The following is a 23,514-nucleotide window of genomic DNA, read 5'->3' on the forward strand; positions in this document are numbered from 1 at the left end:
GTCTCAAGCTTTTCACTTGACACCTTCACGCCACAAGCACATGGTTAGGGACAACTTGATTTAGCCGCTTAGGCCAGGATTTTATTCCTTTGGGCCCTCCTATCCATTAATGCTCAAAGCCTTGGATCCTTTTTACCCTTTGCCTTTAAAGGGTTCTTGGCTTTTTCTGCTTGCTTTTTCTTTTTCTCTCTTTGTATATATATATATATATTGCCATTTTTTTCGCAAGCTTTGTATTTTTCACTGTTTTTTCTTGCTTCAAGAATCAATTTTATGATTTTTCATATTATCAATAACATTTCTCTTTTTCATCATTCTTTCAAGAGCCAACAATTTTTAACATTCATAAACTTCACTATAAAAAATATGCACTGTTCATTTCATGCATTCAGAATCACAGAAAATACCACCACATTTAAGTAAATAAGACTATTCTTCAATATAGACCCACTTTCTCATGCAATATATCACTCCTGTATTTTTTTTATTTGAATTCAAGTTCAGTGAGTAATACATGAGACATATTTTCATAATTAAAGCAATAGGGAGAACTAAACTAGTCCTAGGATTCTAACTAATAAAGGATCATGCAACAAACAAAGCAAAATAGCAGAAAACCAAAACATATCATACAAAAAGAGGGGAGGAATAAAGAATAAAAGGAACTCAACCACCTTAGTTATCCTAGCGGTCGTTTATTCTTTAGGTTGTGCTCCTCAGTGAAGATGATTTGCCTCCCTTTTGGAGCCATAGGAATAAACAGAAAACCCATAAGCGAAGTGTCAACACCAAACTTAAAGGTTTGCTTGTCCTCAAGCAAAGAAGAACTGAAAATAAAAAGAAACAAAAATTAGAATGAAATAAGAATAAAAGGATAAAAGAACAAGAGAGAATTAAGATTGGGAGAGGGAGAAAGAAAATTAAAACTGGGCGGCGAAGACGACGCGTACGGCACGCGTACGCGTGGGTCGCGGAACTTCCTTAATGACGCGTCAGCGTCAGGCACGCATCCGCGTGCCCTGGGTTTTGTGCGATTCGCGCGAAGCCAGCCGCGCGCACACGCAACTCTCTGTTCGCGTGGCTAGGGAACCAAATTTGGCATACGACACGTTCGCGTCATGCACGCGCACGCTTGGATGGCCGTTTGGTCAAATGACGCGCACGCGTCAGGGACACGTACGTGCGGGCAATTTTGTGCTTTTAGCACACTTCCAGCCCCAAGCCAGCACAACTTTCTGCCCAAACACCTTTTACGCCGATTTGCGAAGTCACTCATATGCGTCGATGACGCGGACGCGTGGAGTGCCAAAATCATGGTTGACACGCACGCGTGGGGTACGCGTACGTGTGGGTTTGTTTGTGCTAGAGGCATCATTTTCGCATCATTCCCGCGCAACTCTGTTCAAAGTTATTTTTCACGCACACCTGACTGACGCGTACGCGTCAGCGACGCTTGCGCGTTGTGTGCTCTCTCTCTCTCTCTCTCTCTTTTTTTATTTATTTTAGATACCGTCCGGCTCCTGTTCTAAGATAGCTGCATGATCTGAAAAAAAATAGTAAAAACTTAGTAAAAAAATCAAATAAGGAAGAAAACTACTACTACGAAAAATAGCTAAGGATACAAAATTATCGGGTTGCCTCCCGACAAGCTCTTCTTTAATGTCACTAGCTTGACGGTCAGTTCTGCTAGTTCAGCAGATGAGTGGACCTCTGGCGATCAATCTCACCTCCAAGATAGAGCTTCAACCTCTGGCCATTCACTATAAACTTTTTGTCAGATTTCTCTTCCTGTACTTCCACATGACCATATGGAGAAGCCCTGGTAACCACAAACGGTCCTGACCACCGGGATTTCAGCTTCCCGGGAAAGAATTTGAGTCTTGAATTATACAAAAGCACTCTCTGTCCTGGCTCAAAGACTCTGATGGCAATCTTCTTGTCATGCAGTAGCTTGGTTTTCTCCTTATAGAGCTTGGCATTCTCATAGGCTGAGTATCTGAATTCATCAAGCTCATTCAACTAAAGCATCCGCTTAATTCCTGCAGCTTCTGAATCAAGACTCAGATATCTGATTGCCCAGTAAGCCTTGTGCTCTAACTCAATTAGCAAGTGACAGGCTTTGCCATAGACTAACTGATAAGGGGACATGCCAATTGGAGTCTTGTACGCTGTCCGGTATGCCCAGAGAGCATCATCAAGCTTCCTAGACCAGTCCTTTCTTGAAACGCTGACGGTCTTCTCTAGAATTTTCTTAAGTTCCCTGTTGGAAACTTCAACCTGTCCACTCGTCTGAGGGTGATAGGGGGTTGCCACCTTATGACAGACTCCATATCTGTGCAGAAGAGAATCCAGCTGTCTGTTACAAAAGCGACTTCCTCCATCACTAATGAGTGTCCTTGGGACGCCAAACCGGCTAAAGATATACCACTGAAGAAAGCTCATTACCACCTTGGCATCGTTAGTGGGTAGAGCCACAGCTTTCACCCACTTGGACACATAATCAACTGCCACTAGAATATAGTTGTTTGAATGTGAGGGTGGAAAAGGTCCCATGAAATGAATACCCCACACATCAAACAACTCAACCTCAAGAATCCCCTGCTGTGGCATTTCATGATTGGCAGGGAGATTTGTGGCTTTTGCACATCTGTCACAGTGCTTCACAAATTCTCTTGAATCTCTGAAGAGGGTAGGCCAGTAGAACCCGCTTTGAAGGACCTTTGTAGCTGTCCTTTCACCACCAAAGTGGCCTCCATATTCAGAACCATGACAGTGCCAAAGAATATGATGTGTTTCTTCATCTGGGACACATCTCCTTATTATACCATCTGAACACCTTTTAAAAAGGTATGGTTCCTCCCAAATGTAGTACTTTGCATCAGTCAATAGTTTCTTTACTTGTTGCCTGCTATACTCCCTTGGAATAAAATTCATGGCCTTATAATTTGCAATATCTGCAAACCATGGAGCCTGCTGTATGAGGAACAATTGCTCATCTAGAAATGTCTTAGTCATAGCTGTAGGTGGTTGTACTCCTGCTTCAGGCTCAATTCTGGAGAGATGGTCAGCTACTTGATTTTCTGACCCTTTCCTGTCTTTTATCTCAATATCAAACTCTTGAAGGAGCAACACCCATCTGATTGATCTTGGTTTAGAATCCTGCTTGGTTAGAAGGTACTTCAAAGCAGCATGGTTAGTATAAACAATAACCTTAGAACCAAGTAAATAGGACCTAAACTTATCAACAACATAGACAACAGCTAATAATTCCTTTTCTGTAGTTGTGTAATTCTTTTGAGCATCATTTAACACACGACTGGCATAATAAATGACATGTACAAGCTTACCATGCCTCTATCCTAAAACAGCTCCTATAGCAAAATCACTAGCATCACACATTAATTCAAATGGTAAATCCCAGTCAGGGGGAGCTATAATGGGAGCAGAGGTAAGGTTTGCTTTCAGAGTTTCAAAAGCATGCAGACAATCAGAATCAAAGATAAAAGGAACATCAACAACCAACAGGTTGCTAAATGGTTTAGCAATTTTAGAAAAATCCTTTATAAATCTTCTATAAAATCCTGCATGACCCAAGAAACTCCTAATTGCCTTAACATTAGTTGGTGGTGGTAATTTTTCAATTACCTCCACCTTTGCTTTGTCAACCTCAATCCCCTTACTTGAAATTTGGTGTCCAAGAACAATGCCTTCTGTAACCATAAAATGGCATTTTTTTCAATTTAAAACAAGGTTTGATTCTTGACACCGTTTCAAGACAAGAGATAAATGTTTAAGACAGGATTCAAAAGAATTACCAAAAACAGAAAAGTCATCCATAAATATCTCAATAAACTTTTCAACCATATCAGAAAAAATTGAAAGCATACACCTCTGAAAAGTTGCTGGAGCATTGCAAAGTCCAAATGGCATTCTCCTGTAGGCAAATACTCCAAAGGGGCATGTTAATGTTGTCTTCTCTTGATCTTGAGGGTCCACTGCAATTTGATTATATCCAGAATATCCATCTAGAAAACAATAAAAAGCATGACAAGCTAACCTCTCAAGCATCTGATCAATGAAAGGCAGGGGGAAATGATCCTTCCTTGTAGCAGTGTTGAGCCTCCTGTAGTCTATACACATTCTCCATCCTGTGACTGTTCTTGTAGGAATAAGCTCATTCTTTTCATTCTTGATCACTGTCATCCCTCCTTTCTTGGGAACTACCTGCACAGGACTTACCCAAGGACTGTCAGAAATAGGGTAAATAATACCTGCTTCCCATAATTTTATTACCTCTTTTTGGACCACTTCTTTCATAGTTGGATTGAGTCTCTTTTGTGGTTGCACAACTGGTTTGGCATCATCTTTAAGGAGGATCTTGTGCATACACTTGGTTGGACTAATCCCTTTTAAGTCACTAATGGTCCACCCAAGAGTTGTTTTATGGCTCTTGAGCACTGAAACAAGCGCCTCTTCCTCTTCAGGCTTCAGGGAAGAGCTAATAATTACTGGATATGAATAATTTCTACCCAAGAACACATATTTCAGAGAAGGGGGGTAAGGGTTTGAGCTCAAGCTTGGGGGCTTCCTCCTCCTTGATTGGCGTGTTCATCAGCTCCTTTTGGGGTGGTGAATCGTCAACTTCAACTAATTCACACTCAGAAATAGGATCCAGAACATCATCAAGTACCTCAGTTTCCAGTACTTCTTGAACAAGTGGTTCAATAACATCTATTTTTATACACCCCTCAGAATCATTGGGGTGCTTGAGGGCTTCAAAAATATTTAGGACCACCTATTCTTCATTGACCCGCAGGGTTAATTCACCCTTTTGCACATCAATCAGAGCTCTACCTGTAGCTAAAAATGGTCGACCAAGTATAATAGAGGGTTTTACCTCCTCTTCCATGTCTAATATAACAAAATCAACAGGAAAAATAAATGGTCATACTTTAACAAGTAAATCTTCAACCACACCCACAGGTAATTTAATAGAAAGATCAGCAAGTTGAAGAGAAATACGAGTAGGTTTTACCTCCTCAATTTGAAGCTTTTTCATCACTGAAAGTAGCATGAGGTTGATGCTAGCTCCAAGATCACATAAAGCTCTCTAAATGCCGATTCTCCAATGGTGCAAGAAATGACAAAGCTTCCTGGGTCTGGCATCTTCTCAGGAAGGGTGTGTTGAATAATAGCACTGCATTTCTTGGTTAACACCACGGTTTCTTGCTCCTTCCAATTCCTCTTGTGGGTGAACAACTCTTTCATAAATTTAGCGTAGAGAGGCATTTGCTCCAGAGCCTCTGCAAAAGGAATGTTGATCTGCAGCTTCTTGAAGACATCTAAAAATTTAGAGAATTGCTTTTCTTTGGACGCCTTCTGAAGCCTCTGATGATATGGCATTTTTGGCTTGTATTCAGGGGCCTTTGGTAAGGTGGGATAAGTGTCAAGAGAGTCAGGAAATGGGTTGTCTACACGCTTAGGAGGGGCGTGCTCTACTTCTTCCTTCTTCTCCTCTGGAGTTTCCTTTTCAACTAGATCTTCATTGACCTTGGTCTCAGAACCAGCTACCTTACCACTTCTCAATTGAATAGCCTTGCAATCTTCTCTTGGGTTCACCACTGTATCACCAGGGAATGTATTTGAAGACCTTTCAGGTAATTGCTTACTCATTTGACCTATTTGCACCTCCAAGTTTCTAATGGAGGCTCTGGTTTCTTGCATGAAACTCATCATCATCTCCCAATTAGAATCTTCTTAGGATTTAGAATTTGCTTGCTGAGGTGGTTGTTGTTGCTGAGACTGAAATTGGCGGTTATTATAGTTGTTCTGTTGAAAACCGCCCTGAGAACTATTGTTGAAGTTCTGAGGTCTCTGAGGTTGATCTCTCCACCCAAAATTTGGGTGATTCCTCCACCCCTGATTGTATGTCTTAGAATATGGATCGTTGTTGGGATTTCTAGGACCACTCGCCATGTAATTCACCTATTCAGAAGAGGGTTGAGCATAATCATAATTATCATTTTGCATAAAGTTACCTGCCATGTCATAGGAGACTTCCTGTGGTGGATTTTGGGTGTTGATAGCTGAGACTTGCATGCCACCCATCTGTTGAGTAAGTAGATTTATTTGCTGAGACATCAGCTTGTTCTGAGAAAGAAGAGCATTAACAGCTTCTACTTCCAACACGCCTCTCTTCTGAGGGGTCTCAGAGTTCACAGGATTCCTGTTAGATGAGTATAAATATTGGTTGCTTGCAACCAATTCAATCAGCTCAATAGTTTCCTCTGGTGTCTTTTTCTTGTGCAATGAACCGCCTGCAGAAGTGTCTAGGCTCATCTTGGACATCTTACCCAAGCCTTCATAAAAGATATCCAGTTGGGTCCATTTGGAGAACATGTCTGGAGGGCATTGCCTATTCAGTAGCTTGTATCTCTCCCAAGCTTCATAAAGAGTTTCTCCCTCCTTCTGTCTGAAAGTCTGAACCTCCAACCTAAGCTTAGTCAGCTTCTTTGGTGGGAAAAATTTAGTGAGAAACTCAGTAACCACCTTTTCCTAAGTATCCAAACTCTCCTTCGGTTGGGAATCTAGCCATAGCTTTGCTTTATCCCTCAGAGCAAATGGGAAGAGCATGAGTTTGTATACCTCAGGATTCACTCCATTTGTCTTCACGGTATCACATATCTGCAGAAAACCAGAAATAAACTGATTTGGATCTTCATGAGGAAGTCTGTGATACTGGCAGTTTTGTTGCACCAGGGTGACCAATTGTGGCTTCAACTCAAAGTTGTTTGCAGCTATAGGAGGTACCACAATGCTTTTTCCATAGAGATCCGCAGTAGGGGCAAAATAAGAGCCAAGCACTCTCCTCTATTGATCATCCCCATTTAGATTTACCACATTGACATTAACAGCGTTATTATTTGCCATAGTGGACTCTGCAACCTTGTAAAATCTTGCTTGTTGTAAATGTCGCCTGAAAGTTCTTTCAGGTTCAAGATCAAAGTCTAAGAGATGTTCTTTGTCTCTACTCCTGTGCATACACAAGCAGAAAACAAGAAAAAATGGGACTCTCTACGTCAGAGTGCAGAGAAGTCCCTGTGAGGTAACCTGTGTAAAATAATAAAATAAAAATACTAAATAAATAAATAAATAAATAAATAAATTCAAAAATTTAAAAGGAAAAATAAAAAGAAAAATTAAAATAAAATTAATTGGGTAACACCAAACTTAATTTCAGAAATTAAGAAAAATATTAGTGTTATTTATTATATTATTATTTTTTTCTAATAGAATATAAAAATTAAAAATAAAAAAAAAGAAAAAAGGTAAAACGAAGAGAAAAAAAATGAAAATAAAAAGAGAAATAAAAAAAATCGACGAGGTTTTTTTTTTTAAACGGAATTTAAAAAAGATAATAAAGAAAACGGGGACAGGGGCGCTAACGAAAAAAAAAACAAAGAAATTTTATTTTTTTATTTTTATTTTTATATTTTTTTTGAAAAATAATAAAATAATATTTAAATAAAATTAAAATTAAAACGCCTAATCTAAACAATCAAACAACTTAATAGTTGTTAATCACAGTCAATCCTCAGCAACGGCGCCAAAAACTTGGTATGGTATTTGTAACCCACTAACTTACCGGCAAGTGTACCGGGTCGTACCAAGTAATACCTTACGTGAATAAGGGTCGATCCCACGAGGATTGATGGATTAAGCAACAATAGTATTTGATAGGATTAGTTAGACAAACAGAAAATAGTGTTGAGATGCAATATAAAAGACATTAAACAATATAAAGAATATTGAAGAAAGGCAAGTAAATACTTTGGGAAGAAAATATGGAGAAGATAGTTAAGGCTTCAGAGTTATCTATTTTCTGGAATTATTTTTTTTTACTAACTATTTTAATCATGTATGATTTAATTTATGGCAAACTATGTGACTAGACCCTAATTCTTTAGACCTTCCTAGTCTCCTCTAAAATTCATCAACAGCCAATTCCTTGGTCAATTAATTCCAATTAGAGAGTGATGATCAAATTCCAGTTTATATACCACAAAAATTCTAATTACCTAAAAATAAAAGGATTATATGTCACGTATCCCATTAAATCCAGATAATTAAAATTTAGGAGAATATGTTTTCAAGCAGTTGTTCAAGTAAAGAGCTTTTCCAAGTTATACAAGAACTCAAATAGAAAGAGAGTCATACTTCCGTTCCACCCAAATTCATAAAATAAAGAGCGAAAATAATTCTTAAATTATAAATCCATACATAAATTAAAATAGAAAAAGCAATAAAATCAATCCATAGAAATAGACAGAGCTCCTAACCTTAACAATGGAGGATTAATTGCTCATGGTTTAAAGTAGAAAATAAGGATTCAGGTAAAAAAATGTACTCCGTTACAATCTGATGGATCTGAATCCCCTTTTATAACTAATCTTAATAATTTAAAAATCAAATTTCTAAAATTAAAATTAAAATAATATCTTTTCCTATTCAAAAATCAAATTTGAATTTAAATTCGAATTAATTAACGAATCTTCAGCTGATGGGTGGGGACCACTTGATTTGTCCATTCTGCAACTTCTAATCTGTGTTTTTTGGGCTGGAAACTGGGTCAAAACAGCCCAGAAATCGCTCCCAGAGTTTTTCTGCATTTTCTACATGTGGCACATGTCACGCGTACGCGTCGATGGTTCTTTTTCGCAAGTCACGCGGACGCGTCGGTCATGCGTACGCGTCGCTGAGCAATTCTTCAAATCACGCGTACGCGTCAGTCACGCGTACGCGTCGCTCCTCGCTGCCATCTCCTTTGATTCCTGTGCTGCAGAAACTCCATCAAATCCGGTCGAATGCTACCTAAAATAAACAGTATTGCACAAAACTCAAAATAGCATCCATAGTGGCTAAAATATAATTAATTCTTTATTAAACTCAACAAATTAGATGTAAATTCACTAGGAAAAGATAGGAAAGATGCTCACGCATCAATAGGTTTAACGATGAGTGCCTAACAGCCGACAAACTCACAGACTCGGTCGTCAGTCTCTGTCTAACCAACGGCCTCATAAATGAAGACTTCTAGAAACACTTCACCACCAAACCAGTTTGGACCATGCACAAAATTCAAAGCATCACAGGGGAATACATAAACGACGAAGAGGTAAGCCAAGTCATGGCCGCCAACAAATGACAGCACGGTAACACGGCACCTCGTTGTAACCCACCACCAAGAGATACACCAAAAGAGCACCTCAAACCCGTGAACGCCAACTAACCACCCAGGGTTGGAAAGTTCTCGAACTACACCCCCTACCCGCGCCCATCACTGAAATCTGCCACCAAATAGCAGAACGAGGCATCCTTACGAAAGCACGACAGCTAAAGTAACGGACAGGTGGCAACAAGCTGCAACTACCACCGATGATATGTGCATAAAATCCAAGATTGCTTCGACCTAAAAGACGCCCTCGAATAAGACATTCGAACGGAAAACTCCCCGAGTTTGTCAAAATCATTCGAAAACCTCGGAGAACTGAAAGAGAAAGATCACAAGAACGTGAATGACGCAACTCAAAGACGATACGATAGGCATCCCAAGAAAGTCCAGAAACCGACCATAATCGTAAATGTCATCATTGGAAAGGACGGGCTGAAAAAGTCAAAATCAGCAATAAAAAAGGATCTCAAAGTCCTAGCTGTAAGAAACCAAGCACTAATCTCCTCGATTCTAGCAGCAATCACATTTTTTCCCAATGACTGCCAACACGGCACTTCGGCGAAAGACGCCCCATTCGTCGTCTCGGCAAAAGTCAGAACCAGACTTGTGAAAAGAATACTGGTCGACACCAGAGCTGATTCCAACATCCTCTTTAGAGTAGCCTTCGACAAGCTGGGTCTCTGAAACAAAAATCTTCAAACCCACCACAACCGGGTTACCAGACTCGGAGACAAGTTTCTCAAACCGGATGATTCTATAGTGTTACCACTAACCATCGAAACCCAGAAACCAGAGGAAGACCATCCTCTCCGAGTTTGTGGTCCTCAAGGACTCCACTGCCTACAACATCATCCTCGGAAAAAAGATGATCAACAACCTATCCGCCGTCATCTTCACCAAGATCCTAATTATGAAGTCTCAGGCCGATAATGGCACTATCGAAATAATACACGGGGACCGGGAAGTCGCAGTAGAGTGTGAGAACACCAGCTCGGCCCTCTGCAAGAGATCTCGAGATGCGGTAGGCAACTTCCTCGCCGATCTTGATGCACGCCAAGACCAAAGTCCACGCAGAACCATGGGAGGAAATGACAAAGAAGCAGAGTGGGACCTTGTAGACAAGGGAAGGAGCATAGCACACCTATGGGAGCTAGCCCTAAAATAGAGAATAAGCTTAAGGTACAATGACAGCACGGTACGACGAGACTTTGGACTAGGAGACCTCGTCTTACGACAAAAAGAAATCGGTCTACCCACTCCCGGAGAAGGGAAGCTCACGCCCAACTGGGAGGGTCCCTACCAAATCAAGATGGAAATCGAAAAAGAAGCCTACAGGCTCGAAAGACTAGACGGGACCAAGCTCCCAAGATCCTGAAATTCCACCAACTTACGGCGCTACTAGATGTAGAAACATCCTTCCAAAACAACAAGATCGATGTCGTTTAAGACTATCTCTTTACCCTTTATGTTTTGCCTTTTTCACTTGCATTTATTGCTTAAGTTGTTTAATCGTATATTTTCTTACTGGGCACTCTTTCCTACCCACACCGGGATGTTTTAACGAGGCCCAAACCACAAATGAAATTCATTTTTTCAAAAGCATTGCCCCGTTCGACGGCACGAACCAAATGCGGCTACCCTCGAGGATCAATTACCCCGAGGCCAACAAAATGGATATCCAAAAAATAAAACGGATATCTAAATAAGTAAACGGCTACCCGGGAATCGATCACCTCGAAGCCAATAAAACAGATATCCAAATAACAAAACGGATATCCAAATAAGTAAACGGCTACACAGGAATCGATTACCCCGAGGCCAACAAAACGGATATCCAAATAAGAAAATGGATATCCAAATAAGTAAACGGCTACCCAAGAATCGATCACCTCGAAGCAAATAAAACGGATCTCCAAATAACAAAACGGATATCCAAATAAGTAAACGGCTACACGGGAATTGATTACCCCGAGGCCAACAAAACGGATATCCAAATAAAAAAATGGATACCTAAATAATAAAACGGATATCCAAATAAGTGAACGGCTGGCTATCCGGGAATCGATCACCTCGAAGCCAATAAAACGGATATCCAAATAAGTAAACGGCTACACAGGAATCGATCACCTCGAGGCCAACAAAACGGATATCCAAATAACAAAACGGATATCCAAATAGGTAAACGGCTATCCGGGAATCGATCACCACGAAGCCAATAAAACAGATATCCAAATAACAAAACGGATATCCAAATAAGTAAACGGCTACACGGGAATCGATTACCCTGAGGCCAACAAAACGGATATCCAAATAACAAAACGGATACCCAAATAATAAAACGGATATCCAAATAAGTGAACGGCTACCCGAGAATCAATCACCTCGAAGCCAATAAAACGGATATCCAAATAACAAAACGGATATCCAAATAAGTAAACGGCCACACAGGAATCGATTACCCCGAGGCCAACAAAACGGATATCCAAATAAAAAAAATGGATACCCAAATAATAAAACGGATATCCAAATAAGTGAACGGCTGGCTACCCGGGAATCGATCACCTCGAAGCCAATAAAACGAATATCCAAATAACAAAACGGATATCCAAATAAGTAAACGGCTACACGGAAATCGATCACCCTGAGGCCAACAAAACGGATATCCATATAACAAAACGAATATCCAAATAGGTAAACGGCTATCCGGGAATCAATCACCACGAAGCCAATAAAACGGATATCCAAATAACAAAATGGATATCCAAATAAGTAAACGGCTACACGGGAATCGATTACCCTGAGGCCAACAAAACAGATATCCAAATAACAAAACGGATACCCAAATAATAAAACGGATATCCAAATAAGTGAACGGCTACCCGAGAATCGATCACCTCAAAGCCAATAAAACTGATATCCAAATAACAAAACGGATATCCAAATAACAAAACGGATATCCAAATAGGTAAACGGCTACCCGGGAATCGATCTCCTCGAAGCCAATAAAACTGATATCCAAATAACAAAACGGATATCCAAATAAGTAAACGGCTACACGGGAATCGATTACCCCGAGGCCAACAAAACAGATATCCAAATAACAAAAACGGATATCCAAATAATAAAATGGATATCCAAATAAGTGAACGGCTACCCGGGAATCGATCACCCCGAAGCCAATAAAACGGATATCCAAATAACAAAACGGATATCCAAATAACAAAAATAGTGACTCGTGAATCGATCACCCGCAAAGCCAACAAAATGGAAATCCAAATAAAGCTAAATAAACAAAGTCTTGAAATCGGCCCACCAAGAGGCCTAAAATAAGTTCATAATAACGGCCCAAAAAAGGCCACACAAAACAAGCATGAGCTGACGGTCTTCCAACTCGCAGAAAGCCAGACTGACCAACATCCTACCAATTGATGCAAGATGATGTCACGCCCTTTTCAGGCCCCTCACAGTCTCCCAAACTACAGAGAATCGGACTCCCCAACGACTTAGCATTGAGACCAAGAAAGCATACTCTCATGCTCCGGGGGCAACTGTTCCAAACCCGATCTCCGGGCCCTTCTTCGAAACGGTCATCAAACCCGGCATGTGATGAGATGCCCAAACAACATGCTCCTTGTCTGACCATGAAACGGCCAGGAACTCCCTAAATCCTCAACCTCGACCGGAAAAACCAAATAACGATCTCCTTGCCAAACCGCAAACGGCGAGGAACAGATTCCTCCAGCGATGAGACCGAGCACCCTCACTCTCTCGCTCCGGGGGCAACTTTTACGAATCAGGCCCACGGATCCTACGCCCGGAATGGTCCCCGAACTCGGTTACCCGGGTCCGACCCTCTTTGCCCTTCTAGAAGGCTCGGAACCGGCCCATTAGAGCTCCTAACCAACTTTCGAATTCAAACGTCTCCCTTATCTTAGCCAAACAAGATAAGATAAGATAGCTACCATCACCTATAAATAGAGGACCCAGGTCCCTCCAGGTATTCATTCATTCCTCACACCTTCTACCTCTTAGATCCATTCTGACTTGAGCGTCGGAGTGTCTTTGCAGGTACCACCCCCATTGCTCCAGTCAAATAATACGGCATCTGCCTCGACCTGCAAATTCCCAATCCATCTCTCAATCCGTACCGGAGGCATCCAGCACATTAGGTATGTTTTGTCCTTGCTATGCATTCATTACTAAGTGAAAGTAAGTAAAATAAACTTTAATTATCTATCTTATAACCATAGTTGAGTACGGGTCAATTTTCATTTTCCTAATCTCATTGTCGTTTGCAAGATTTAAAAAATAAAAAATAAAAAAAATAACCTATTAACAAAAATAGTAATACACGCTTTTGCAACCCCAATTTCGTGGTTGATTAGAATTAAAGGAAAACCATAATATATATCTAAATAAATAGTCATAAAAAACCGACAAAGAGATGCTTTTCATTGCACCCAAAATACAAGGTTAATGAAATATGTTATGATTTCTTTGATATCTTGTAATTGTATGCATAGCCAAATAGGGCGGCGACTTTTAACCTAAAAGTCACGGTTTGCAATATGGAGACGCCAACCCTCATTGCTCTTAACAATTTGGAAATAGAGGCGACCTACTTATATGTTATATCTATTCACTTCCATATATATGTATTATTTGTATGCGATTACTCACGTATATATATTTTCTTATCTATTAAATATGTTAAATTATTTAATAAATTTTAGATATATTTTCATAAATAATTATTTTATGAAAAATTTTTGGAGGTTGATAATTTTTAATATTTTTGGCTAAAAAATATTAGGACTTATCATAATTTATTATTTTTGGTTATTATTTAGTCACTAACTTAATTTGTTTAGTCTAATTTTTTAGTTTAGTAATTTAACAATATATTTTATCTCATACTTTTAAATATTGATGATTAACTAATAGTAAAAAATAATAAATTCTAATGATCTTTTAGTATTTTTCTTTTTGGTCATTATTTGATCAGTACAGATACTAAATTGTCTTTAACAAATAAATTTTATTAATTTATGTGTGCAAACTTTGAAAAATATGAATATAAATTAAATTGTATTGATTTATGTATATAAAATTTTGATAAATATAAGTATAAATTATATGTTACTTGTATGCAAAATTTTTATAAATATAGATATAAATTATTGTTATTGATAAAAAATAATAATATATATACTGGTCATGTTGGATTGTTCTTATTTATTTATACTCAATTATATATTTTTTTAATTTGTATGTCAAGTCAATAGTTTTTTTATTATTATTAAGTTGGACGTAGAAATTTTTATGTTTTATTGAATAAAAAATATGAATATTAGATAAAATGAACACATAAAATATAATAACCCTAATAAAAAGAAAAGATGAGAGGATACATCGTCCCCATTTTCAACCATATAGACTATATATAAATACTTTATTTTCTTCCAAAGTGATGTCGTCTTCTTTGTTTTGAATGCACCGTTGTCCACTTGCTTTGATATTTTGCGTGAACTCAATTAGTAGAAGAAAACGAAAGTGATGAGTGACCCATAATTCAACAAGCCCCCACTTCACTTCACAATAATCCTTACTAGCTAGTACTAATTACTACATACAGTATAAGTGTATAACTACATATATACGTATACATACATATACGTGCCGGTGTACTACGCTTGGCGTTAATTAATTGCGACGTGACGTGTGTATATATATACGTACCGATATCGACAAGCTAGCGACATTTTCAAAAGGCATAATTAATGCATTCGATAAGAAATAATCGCTATAGATCAGAGCTAGGTCTTCTCTTTAATAATGATTATTACAGCTGAGATGAAATAAATAATGTTATTTTTCAAGTGTAGGAAAATTAAACCACCAATCACCAAGCAGTAACTAAGAAGTATATAACAAATATAATTTCACCAAGCCATTGGATGAATTGGATTATTATTTAGTTGCAAGGGATTTGGATTTAAAATTTTGCGCTTCCATTAAAAAACTTTGAGAAAAAGAAACGCATGCTTTATTGCAACTGAATTTAATTTCTTTTATACTAGATACAAGAGAGAAACATATGATGAGACCAAAATTAAGTGTTTGATTGGGGAATCAAAGTAAAATTAAAGTGGTTAGCTTAATAATTAAGTTTGAAAATACTATAAATGTTCAAAACACACAGACTTACATATTATACAAGGAATTCAGCATAGCGCTAAAGAGCCACACATTGATCCATCCACACTCTTATCCATTGCTCAAACCCATCTCATAATAGGAATACCAACATGCTTCTAGAAAAATATATATTTTTTTCTCACAATATCCCTAAATTCGGTAGATTAAAGATTAATTCGTCATAAATTTGAGCTCTATTTAAAGGTTTGTTGTTGACTAATACTGTATGCATATGATAGGATTTAATATCTGTATTCCCATACAAAAAGAAAAAGGAATTTTAGTTTCTATTCATGAAATGAAATTATTGAAAAGGGATCATATATATTGCTTGGATATTAAATAAGAATATAAGATGGACCATAGATATAGCATGCATGTTAGGAGAAGTTTCTTTAATTTTGTGAGGAATTAAAAAAGAGCATAATTGGCATAAATGTAGGGGGGTATAGTGGTCCAAGTGTTTGACGGAATAGATTTGAGTGGAGGGTTTTCCCTTTGTCAAAAATTGGCCCAATACTTGACTTTTAATATAGAAGGATAACGCGACAAGATACTGACCAAAACAAAGTAAACATTGCCGTTGCTTTGATAATGACCTACATGCTACAACGCCCCACCTTTTTCACAGCTTGGAAACATTGCACTCAATTATTCCAACTTTTAATTGCTTCATTACACTCTGGCTTTTAAATTTTCAAAGACTTTGATTCCAAATCATTTTTTTTTTTCAATTAATATTAATTTTATCAAAATTATTTTAGAATTTAAATTCTAAATTTTAAAAAATAAAAATTAAAGAAAATAATTTTATCATAAAAAATTAATTAATGTTGACATTTTTTTTATTGAGTATTGACATGACAGGTTTTACTTCCACAAATTAAATATGTAAATAAACATTTTTTTTTATAACTAAATAAACATTTTTTAATATATTCATTGTCAACTTGGGTCCCTTACCCAAGCCTATAATTTAACCCAAAAACCAAGTTTCAACATATACCAAGCCCATTTAAGGTGGTTATAGCCTTCAAACAAATTACAAAAAACACATTGATATGGGCTAAGGCTTCAGACCTTTTTCCTTTATTACATTTAGAGGTCTAATTAGATTATTTATTTACCCCAAATAGGTCCCAAAGATTTGGTTGTCCGACAGATTTATCCCCCAAAAAAATTAACTAAGTCCCTGGTCTCCAAAATTGTTAGATATATGTCATATACGTCCCTGATCCAGGTTTAACCGGTTAATCGAACAGTCTCTCTTCTACGTGGAGGTGATCAGTGTGACGTGTCAGGTTAAAGGCTACCAGGATACATTGGTCCCTGCACACGTGTCCAAAACGACGTCGTTTTAGGGCTTCTTCAAACGACGTCGTTTTAAGTGGAATAGATTAGTCCCCAAGCTTTCTCATGCCAGTGTTATAAAACGGCAGCGTGTAAATAAGGACCTATACGTTGCCGTTTCAAAAGGGAGATCAACATGAATTAGGTCTTCATCTTTAACCTCTGTCTCTTTGTCTCCAACCCATGTATCTTAGTATGTGAGAGAGAGTTTCTGGCTTCGAAGAAGGTGATGGCGAGTGGAGGCAACACATCAGTTGCAAGTCGGAGACGTGGTTGGAGAACTATTGATGATGTCTTCCGTGTTGACAGCGGTTCGACTGGCTTTCTAAGGGGGCAACTTAGAAGAGGAGAACATCCTAAGTGCAAGTGCAATACATATGCCGTAATATCTAGGTCTCGCACAACAGAGAACCCAAATAGGCTGTTCTTTGGCTGTCCTCACTTCAAGGTACTTCAATGTGATTGATTTTTGTGGTGCTATAATTTTGAAAATTGAAGACTAAGGCTAATGTTATGATTCTTGTTTTGTTATTCTGATGGCAGGAGAAGCAAGGTTATTGTAATTTTTTTGTATGGTTTGATGAGATTTTTGGGTGTCTGGTGGATGATGTAGTTGAAAGCAGTAGATTGGCCTCTATGGAGACATGTAAGGGTGAAGAATTTGGTGCAGGTTTGAATTATACTTTGGAGGAGAGAGTGAAACAATTGGAGGAGATGTTGATAAAGAGGAATGAAGATAGTTCAAAAATCAAGAAAGATAGTGTTTTCAGGTTGTTTAGTAGTGTAATAATGGGTGCACTTGTAGTTGTGATTTTATTTTGTATCTATGTGGTGGTTATATAAGAAATTAGCATTGTATGTTTGTTGAAAAAATATTGTATTTGAATGAATCATTTTAGTTAAATGGACACTAGAGGTTGACAATGATACTAAACAGAAGTTAGTCATATCCAAATCGGAGTAGCATGTAAATAAGTTGGCCAAGTAGATATTATAAAATATAGTATATAATCCAAACCAGAATATTCAAATGTCATGTATCAAAATATTAACATAAAGGGACATAAACATAAGTATGCACATAAGTAGTATCAAAATGTTTACAAACTAAAGAAGGTCCATTTCCTTCTACACACACTCATTAAAGTGGTGACACAAAAAGACTTAAAAGTGAAGGTCTATTTTCTTCAAAATGACAAACAAGGTCTTGTCTCTTCCACAATAAATTTCAAGGAAGCATTATTTCTTCTTAGAGAGATTCAGTCCGGGAGTTGGAATGAATTTGAACATTCTGGAGGTTGTGCCACTACTTGCAGCTGTCATTGTCTCATCACTCACACTCTTCTGACTCTTGGGCCTAATTATTGTCTGCTTTAGACGTCTGAAAGGTTGTTGAGGTGGAGGTTGAGGCTGAGTCTGTCTTCCCTGATAGAATTTTAAACAATTATGAGTATTCTAACATAAGATATTAGTATCTAGTATTTAGGAATTAATAGTGAAACACATTATCAAGCATACTTACAGTTTCAGCATTTACATTCATTCCAACATTTGGTTTAGCAGCATTTGTTGGTGTCTCAGGCTGAGTAATCTCGTACATGAGCAAATTTGTTAGAACAATTAAATCCTTTATGATGTATGTTATAAGTCAAATAGATCCTTTAGAATTTATACTATAAGTCAATCAGGTCCCTGATCAATAATATTATATGTCAAGATGGTCCTTATAATAGAACAACTAATGGCTGTAAAAATTCTGAGTCTTAAACAAGTTATCACAGATCCCAAGCCGCACAATATAGAATATTTAGTATAACAAGATAAGTGTTAATCATGAATACTTGAGTTATGGGTGCCGATTGAGAAACCTGAACCTCTTCTTGTGTTGCAGATGAATTTTTCTTGGATTTTTCCTTGATTGTTTTTTTAGGATTAATCCCAGCCTTAGGAGCTCCCTTGCAGGTCTTAGCATTGTGGCCAGGCTCTCCACATTTTCCACACGCTGCCGTCTTATAACACTGGCATGAGAAAGTTTGGGGACTAATCTGTCCCACTCAAAGTCGTTTGAAGAAGTCCTAAAACGACGTCGTTTTGGACACGTGTGTAGGGACCAATGTGTCCTGGTAGCTTTTAACCTGACATGTCACACTAATCACCTCTACGTAGGAGAGAGACTGTTCGATTAACCAGTTAAACCTGGATCAGGGACGTATATGACATATATCTAATAATTTTGGGGACCAGAGACTTAGTTAATTTTCCTGGGGGACAAATCTGTCGGACGACCAAATCCTTGGGACCTATTTGGGGTATTACTCTTTTTTATTTTTAATTAAGTCAGATTTAACCAAGTTGGGTTGGTCTAATAGTTAGCTCACTAGTCCGCTTAAGCAAGTGTCGGGAGTTCGAATTCCGCCCCATTGACCAACGACAAACACTTAAACGGAACTAAGTACCACCGTGCATTACTGTTCATTTTGTTCTGTCACTATATATTATATGATTCATCTTATCCAACGAATTGAAACATGGCTAAAACCCAGCCGGCGGAGGAGGGTATCTAATTCAACAGTTGATTCCCATAATTTGTCAACAACAAATTTTATATTGCAATAAGCTATTAGGCAAATAAAAGGTACTCTGAACATGAAAAGATTCCCTCTTTATACCTATCTATAAATTAAAGTTCCTTGATGCTTGTGTTTTTTGAACTATATTCAGCAAATGGCTTTTTCAACATTGCTCTCTTTTACTCTCTTCCTCTGTGTCTTATTGCCCTGTTTCGCTTCTTCTTTGGAAGCGAAACCAATCTCTTCTCTCATTAGAAAGAAGTTTTTTGATACCATGTTCCTACATAAAGATGACAATGCATGCCCTGCTAAGAACTTCTACCCTTACAAGGCCTTCATTCGCGCCGCGAAAACCTTCCCTGAATTCGGCACCACCGGCAGTTTAGACACACGGAAGCGTGAGATCGCTGCATTTCTTGCTCAAATTTCTCATGAGACGACTGGTGGATGGGCTACTGCACCTGATGGTCCATATGCTTGGGGTCTCTGCTTTAAGGAAGAGATTAATCCTCAGAGTAACTACTGTGATTCTACTAACAAACAATGGCCTTGTTTCCCAGGAAAATCTTACCATGGAAGAGGACCCATTCAACTTTCTTGGTATGCAAGCAAAACCAATCATGCATTATTTCTATATAAATCAATTCATTTTAAATGTGTATTTTAACATATTTTCTAATATAGTGACCAATTTTTTATATACATCTAATATGACTGATATAGTAATTAGTTTTTATTCTTAGAAAAATAAAAAATACTATGTGCACACAACAAATCTGTATTTATTTGTATATATTATGCATATTAATTTATTCATTGTTCTAACTACATAATTAATTATTAAATAATCAAATTTATGAAATTTAATTTTGATGTAATGTCCGTGTAACACGTGCATTTAATCACATAATGTCATATTAGTAAAAATAACTACGTTTTACATTGACTACGTGAATAAATTGCACGCACGCACGACTGAGTAGAATGTAGTATAGTAAAAGATTTTATAAGATTACCAAATACATATTTCTACACGTAGTGACTAATTGATGAATGATACTTTGTGTATACAGTATGACTGAAAAAAAGTATGCAACATATTTATGGATTTATGCAGGAACTACAATTATGGTCCAGCAGGGAAGGAGTTGGGATTTGATGGGTTGAGGAAGCCTGAGATTGTGTCAAACAATTCAGTGATTGCATTCAGAAGTGCTCTGTGGTTTTGGATGAGAGAGACAAGAGGAACACTTTCTTGCCACAATGTTATGGTTGGAAAATATGTGCCTTCAGAAGCCGACATAGCAGCAAACAGAACAGCTGGTTATGGCTTGGTTACTAACATCATCAATGGTGCACTTGAATGTGGAATCCCCAATGATCCAAGGGTCAAGGATAGGATTGGATTTTTCAAAAGATATACCAACTTGTTCAACGTCGATACTGGACCTAACTTGGATTGTGCATTTCAGAAACCCTTGTAAATAATTGTAACTACTCTTTATTAATCTTTCTTTTATTTATTCTTTTTCTAGTAAAAAATTCCTCAATAATTGTCCGATATATATGGATCTATCCTATCCTTTATTCCCTTTGTAGTGGACCCAAATGTATCAAGATATTTTCTAATATTGTTTGTTAGATTATATAAATAAAATGTTTGTGCCAACCATTTCCTAATAAAATAAGTGATTCTGAGTTTCTGACGATACCCCATGGTTGAAACAGTTTTTTCCACCCCTAGCACCAAATGCTGTAATACACTCATAATATCAATTTTAATGCGACGCCATGTCTTGATCTTGTGTGTTATTTAAAGTTGTTTTGTTATGCAATGTTTTGGCAAGGATTTTCAGATTTTTTAACAATGTAGTTACATTTACTTCTAACTTCTAACACACGAGATTTGTGTCCCTTAATTGAAGCTGGTTATTTATTTTTAGATATTGGGTTTAGTTTTGATAAACAGTTTAATTAAGCTATTTTTTTTTTAAAATAACTTAAATAATTAATACTTATATTAAAAATAGTTTATAAATAAATTATTTTGTTTAATTTTTTAGTTCTAAAAATGCTTATTTTAAAAGAAATGTGATAAAAAAATTTTATTATAAAAAAAATTATTTTTTTAGCTTCTCCATAAACACTTAAATAATTTCTTAAAAAGCTATAATTTAATTTTTAAAATTACATCAGCCATTAATATTATTACTCTTCATAAATAAAAAACTAAAAAAAATAACTTTTTAAACTTTCCAAACTGTCCTTAATTTATCACAATTGATTAAATTGTAGCTTTTACTTTTTTATTTAAAATTTAGGTGAACTTGGCCCTAATTAAACTCAACAAATACTTACCAAATTTCATGGAATATAACCTTTACTTGTTTCTAGTTCATGGAATATAACCTTTATATGTCAATCTATCTTTTGCCTTTATAAAAAGCTAATTAATAAAAAGAAGCTGTGACATACACTAATTAGGAATGAATGTACAACAGGAATTAATTAATTAATTAATTATACATGTTGTTGAAGGAAAGAAGAAAGGAGTGACTAGTGAGCAAGCTATGCATGTAGTATATATAACTGAGGACTTAACTTTGTGCATAGTTTTGATGATTCAACACTTGTAATTAAGACTAAACTAGTAGTAGTAGTACTAAGAACAAAATTGGAAACCTCAGTGGTGTCTCTGAAGCTACCTAATTAATCGAAAACAAATAGAGATCTGCATTATCAAGAGGTAGTGAATGTGTCTACCCTTGTGATCTTCAACCTCTTTACAGTGGAAACAAACATCCTACACCAACATCAATATAATATAAATTAGTTTCATTAAAGAAAGAAAGAAAGAAGAGAATTTAGATGATGATGATGACTTACTCCCAAGGAACATCTCCAACCATAACAAGATCTCCTTCTTCATCTTCATAAGTGAGGACATGGCATCTCTCACCAGGTTGAACTACAACTTCATCCATCTCTGTACCCCAGAGAATGGTGGTGTCGAACATGTTCTCAAGTCTCTTAACAAGCTCATGGTAGCTTCTATGTGCTAATATGTTGAGCTTCCTCCCAATTGGAATGCCTTCCATGTACACCTTCACAAACAGGCTTCCACCACATTCTTCATGAGTGCTGAGTGCAAGCCTCAGATTCAAGGAAGCAGTTGAAGAAATGTTAGAGGAAGAGGAACAAGTAGTAGCAGCTTTTCTTCCCATGCTAATAAAAAATGCTATCACAATTGCACCAAGCCTCTTATTCTTATCTCCCTTTAAATAATAAGAAGAGAACACAGAACAGAGATCCTATATTCCTATTCCTATTGCTATTGTTGATAGGCCCTTTTCTACATAAACTGCTGCGCCACCACCCTCTCTTTTCCATGTTGTCTTGCCAGCCGACAACTCCACGTGTCAATTACTATAATAATAAACAATTTCCAACATCATTCCTATTGGACCTCATCTCCTCTTCTACTATTTTCTATACCTATACTTTTACTTCTTTTATCATATTTGCTGATTAAAGTAAAAAAAAAAAAATGAATATTTTATGAAGATATCTTTCAAAAGTTAGTGCGGATATCAAATGTTTAAAGTGGAAAGTATTTTCGAAAAAATAAATAGATTCTAATTTTTTAACTCAAAAATAAATAAGTAATTAACACAGTCTAAAATATATAAAAATAAATAAATTTTTAGAAAAATTTAGACGCTTTCTATTTTAAAAAATAATAAATATTTTTATATTTTTAATTAGTCAATAATTTATTTATTTTTAAATTAAAATATCAATAATTTTTTTTTATTTTCAAAAAAAATATTTTTAATAAAATACATTTTGAAAAAGGAAAATAATGTTTTGATTTTCGAAAGATGATTTTAATTTAATAAAATATTTTTTTATAAATAACAAACAAGTCATATATTTGATTCAATTTTCTTTAAAACAATTTAAAAATTATTTAAAAGATGCATAAAGAAAAAAAATTCTAACACCAAACTCTTTTGTCAATTTTTTTTTGAATTTTTTTCCCATTCACATATAAATAAATAAAAAAAAATTATTTGTTCTAAAATCACCAAATTTAAAAATAAAAAGATCTTAATTGTTAATTAAAATATGAGCGTCAAAATTTTATCTCTACAATCTTTTTCT

At 36.6% G+C, this 23,514-nt stretch overlaps 2 protein-coding genes across 2 annotated transcripts; one reads left to right on the forward strand and one right to left on the reverse strand.

The window, feature by feature from the left end:
* Positions 1-19,504: 19,504 nt before the first annotated feature.
* LOC107648034 (chitinase 10) lies at positions 19,505-20,955 on the forward strand. Its single transcript, XM_016352062.3, has 2 exons — positions 19,505-19,950; positions 20,468-20,955. The coding sequence occupies exons 1-2, from the start codon at positions 19,505-19,507 to the stop codon at positions 20,832-20,834; spliced, it is 813 nt and encodes a 270-aa protein (XP_016207548.1). The 3' UTR covers positions 20,835-20,955.
* Positions 20,956-21,837: 882 nt separating this feature from the next.
* On the reverse strand, positions 21,838-22,652 carry LOC107648033 (auxin-responsive protein IAA30). Its single transcript, XM_016352060.3, has 2 exons — positions 22,237-22,652; positions 21,838-22,153 (listed from the first exon to the last, which is right to left on the reverse strand). Exons 1-2 carry the CDS (start codon positions 22,572-22,574, stop codon positions 22,090-22,092), a joined length of 402 nt encoding a protein of 133 aa, XP_016207546.1. The 5' UTR covers positions 22,575-22,652; the 3' UTR covers positions 21,838-22,089.
* Between the last annotated feature and the right edge of the window lie 862 nt (positions 22,653-23,514).

This window comes from Arachis ipaensis, chromosome B6 (assembly GCF_059453495.1).
Source record: "Arachis ipaensis isolate K30076 ecotype BB chromosome B6, ASM5945349v1, whole genome shotgun sequence".
NCBI classification, from domain to species: domain Eukaryota; kingdom Viridiplantae; phylum Streptophyta; class Magnoliopsida; order Fabales; family Fabaceae; genus Arachis; species Arachis ipaensis.

Excerpts from the sequence above, each read along its gene's own strand:
- LOC107648034 (XM_016352062.3), top strand. The coding sequence starts at position 19,505 with ATGGCTTTTTCAACATTGCTCTCTTTTACTCTCTTCCTCTGTGTCTTA. Across the intron at positions 19,951-20,467 it reads GGACCCATTCAACTTTCTTG|GAACTACAATTATGGTCCAG; the intron begins GTATGCAAGCAA and ends GGATTTATGCAG.
- LOC107648033 (XM_016352060.3), bottom strand. The coding sequence starts at position 22,574 with ATGGGAAGAAAAGCTGCTACTACTTGTTCCTCTTCCTCTAACATTTCT. Across the intron at positions 22,154-22,236 it reads GTTGGAGATGTTCCTTGGGA|GATGTTTGTTTCCACTGTAA; the intron begins GTAAGTCATCAT and ends ATGTTGGTGTAG.